This window comes from Saprolegnia diclina, assembly GCF_000281045.1.
Source record: "Saprolegnia diclina VS20 unplaced genomic scaffold supercont1.16, whole genome shotgun sequence".
Lineage (NCBI taxonomy): Eukaryota > Oomycota > Saprolegniomycetes > Saprolegniales > Saprolegniaceae > Saprolegnia > Saprolegnia diclina.
In genome coordinates this window covers 326,898-329,033 of record NW_008246083.1, presented here as the reverse complement: position 1 = coordinate 329,033, position 2,136 = coordinate 326,898, and the positions used below count along the sequence as shown (strand labels likewise).

Genomic DNA, 2,136 nt, shown 5'->3' with positions numbered 1-2,136 from the left:
GAACGAGGTGAGCTTCGTGCTGGCGCTCATCAACTGCCGCCGGAGCCGGCGCGGGGACTGGGACAGCTCGATCATCGAAGCCTCGCACCTCCATTTGACCGTGCCCGCCTGCTTGGAGCGCGCTGCATGGACAGCCGAGGCCTCGACGCTGACATTGACCGTCAACTTTGCACCTGTTGCCGACGCCTTGCCCGACCTGCACGACCTCGCCTTCTTCCTTCCAGGTCGCATGGGATGTGGCGAGTATTTGACTCACATAGCAAATAGCGGCCGACGAGACTGTCTATTGCTACGCGTCCAACGACGATGCCTCCGAGGTGCCGCTGCCCTGGTGCGTCGGCATGTCAACGCTACTTTTCTTGTAGGCCGCCACGTCAGCAGTCGCGATCCTCAACGACAAGCTGTCGACGCCGTTCCTGGCGCTGCAGTTTGTGCACGCCGTCGAACAAGCGGTGCTCGACGTCCGCGCCGACGTCGGCAACGACGAGCGACGCGCCAAGGCCATCGCCCGTGTCACCGCGCGGCTCACGTCACAGCCCGCTACGTGCGACGTCATGCTGTGCCTCTTGGCAACCGCGGCCACGAGTCCGAACCGCCTCTCGCCACCTCCGCCAATGTTCAAGCAGCCCAACGGCGAAATGCACCTCGCCACGCTGGTGCATCCCCCTCGCTGGGTTTAGAGTCCTCACGATGCCTAGAAGGACACGTTGTCCGAGGTGCCATCGCTTCCCGAGCTCCAACGCGCCAACCTTGATGATATCCTATACCATGACGATCGTTTGCATGTATCAAGTTGATATTGTGGCCTTGACGCGGCCGCGCACCGACCTTGTCCCGCCCGACACTTGCTCTCCTCGATTGGCTCTGGTGCCGGCTTCCCGTCTCGCTATCACTGGTAGCTCCGTGTAGGCTGTTGTTCAGGTGCTGTAGGTGTGCTTGTGTAGGTGACCAAAGACGCGCTGCCAGCGTCGCTTTGCCTCGGTGCGCCACCGCTTCACGAGTGACTACGCTCATGGGCTCACATATAGCGAATGGGGATCTGGACATTGCGCTCGTGGCCAAAGTCCACCAGAGCCACGATCCGTGGTTTGACGAGATGGCGGCGCAGCACGGCGTGGCGCGTACGATGATGCTTCTCGACTGCCTTGTGCTCGAGCGTGCGCTGTGTAGAGTGCTTTCACGGCAGCAAGCTCGTACATTTTCACTCGATCCTGCAGAACGGCCTCCACGTCATGAGTGGCACGCGCCACATGAGCTCTGGCAACGTGTTTGGAGATGGCATCTACTTTGCGCAGAGCGCGCAGGTCGCCATGAACTTTGCCTACGGCACGCCAAGCCAGCAGTGGACACGCAGGTAGACGCCATGTCCTTGGTCTCAGTGATACGAATGTGATTGTAGCCAAATCCTCTCGAACGATGCGATTTGCGTTGCGGTCTGTCAAGTGCTCACGGACCGCGACCGGCTCACGACGCTGCCAGGCACGACGCCGGACGCCAAGTACTATGTGCTGACCGACCAACGCGGCGTGCGCGTCGAGTACCTCGTGTTTCTGGAGCCCAAAGCTGCAGCCCGGTCGGCGATGCGACTGCTTCTCGGGTCGCCGTGGGACGTGGCGATGAGTCTCTTTTGGTTTGCAGTCGCGTACGGCCTCTATAGGCTCTGCGAAGCGACGTCGTGAACCTTCCATCCCTGCCATGTGCCACGTTAAAACAAAATGACGAGTTGTATAGCGTGGTTACTACACTCTGGTGCCCTCTGTCTTGCTCAAACGACGACAGGACGCGTCGTCGAACAGCCCGCGATCGATGAAAGGCGGGCGTTTACACTTGGTGCGCAGGCGAGCCGGAAAAGTCGAGTGTTGGCTTGGTCCCCGGCGTCGTCGGGACGGTGAACGCAAGACGGAGCTCTGCCGCCATGAGGTCGTACGGCAAAATGAACGTGGTGTCGCTCACCGCAATGAGGTCGACGCTGATGGCGCCATAGGCAAAGTGCAAACTGCCGTTCCGAAGCGAGATGACAATCGGGCCGTAGTAGTCGGGTGACTTGTCCAAAAGGTATGTGCCGGGAAGGACGCTGGAGCTGGGCACTGTGATGTTGCTCTTGGGCCACGGCTGCTGCTCAAAATAGTGCGGGTC

At 60.4% G+C, this 2,136-nt stretch overlaps 2 protein-coding genes across 3 annotated transcripts in view; one reads left to right on the top strand and one right to left on the bottom strand.

Moving 5' to 3' along the window:
• SDRG_05972 overlaps positions 1-1,721 on the top strand; it is a 3,674-nt gene extending 1,953 nt beyond the window's left edge. Inside the window, exons 2-9 of one of the 2 annotated variants that reach the window (XM_008611721.1) lie at positions 13-224; positions 268-317; positions 366-656; positions 699-785; positions 945-981; positions 1,029-1,121; positions 1,171-1,354; positions 1,400-1,721. In XM_008611721.1, coding sequence (XP_008609943.1) covers positions 13-224; positions 268-317; positions 366-656; positions 699-785; positions 945-981; positions 1,029-1,121; positions 1,171-1,354; positions 1,400-1,679 — 1,234 coding nt within the window. In that variant the 3' untranslated portion in view covers positions 1,680-1,721. Of the gene's footprint in view, positions 1-12; positions 225-267; positions 318-365; positions 657-698; positions 849-944; positions 982-1,028; positions 1,122-1,170; positions 1,355-1,399 lie in introns of those variants that run through there. The other variant, XM_008611720.1, reaches the window with a different exon arrangement.
• Positions 1,711-2,136, bottom strand: part of SDRG_05971 (hypothetical protein) — a gene marked incomplete at its 5' end in the record, with an annotated part of 1,767 nt that continues 1,341 nt past the window's right edge. The window contains one exon of the mRNA XM_008611719.1: positions 1,711-2,115. Coding sequence (XP_008609941.1) covers positions 1,822-2,115 — 294 coding nt within the window. The 3' untranslated portion in view covers positions 1,711-1,821. The remainder of the gene's footprint in view (positions 2,116-2,136) is intronic.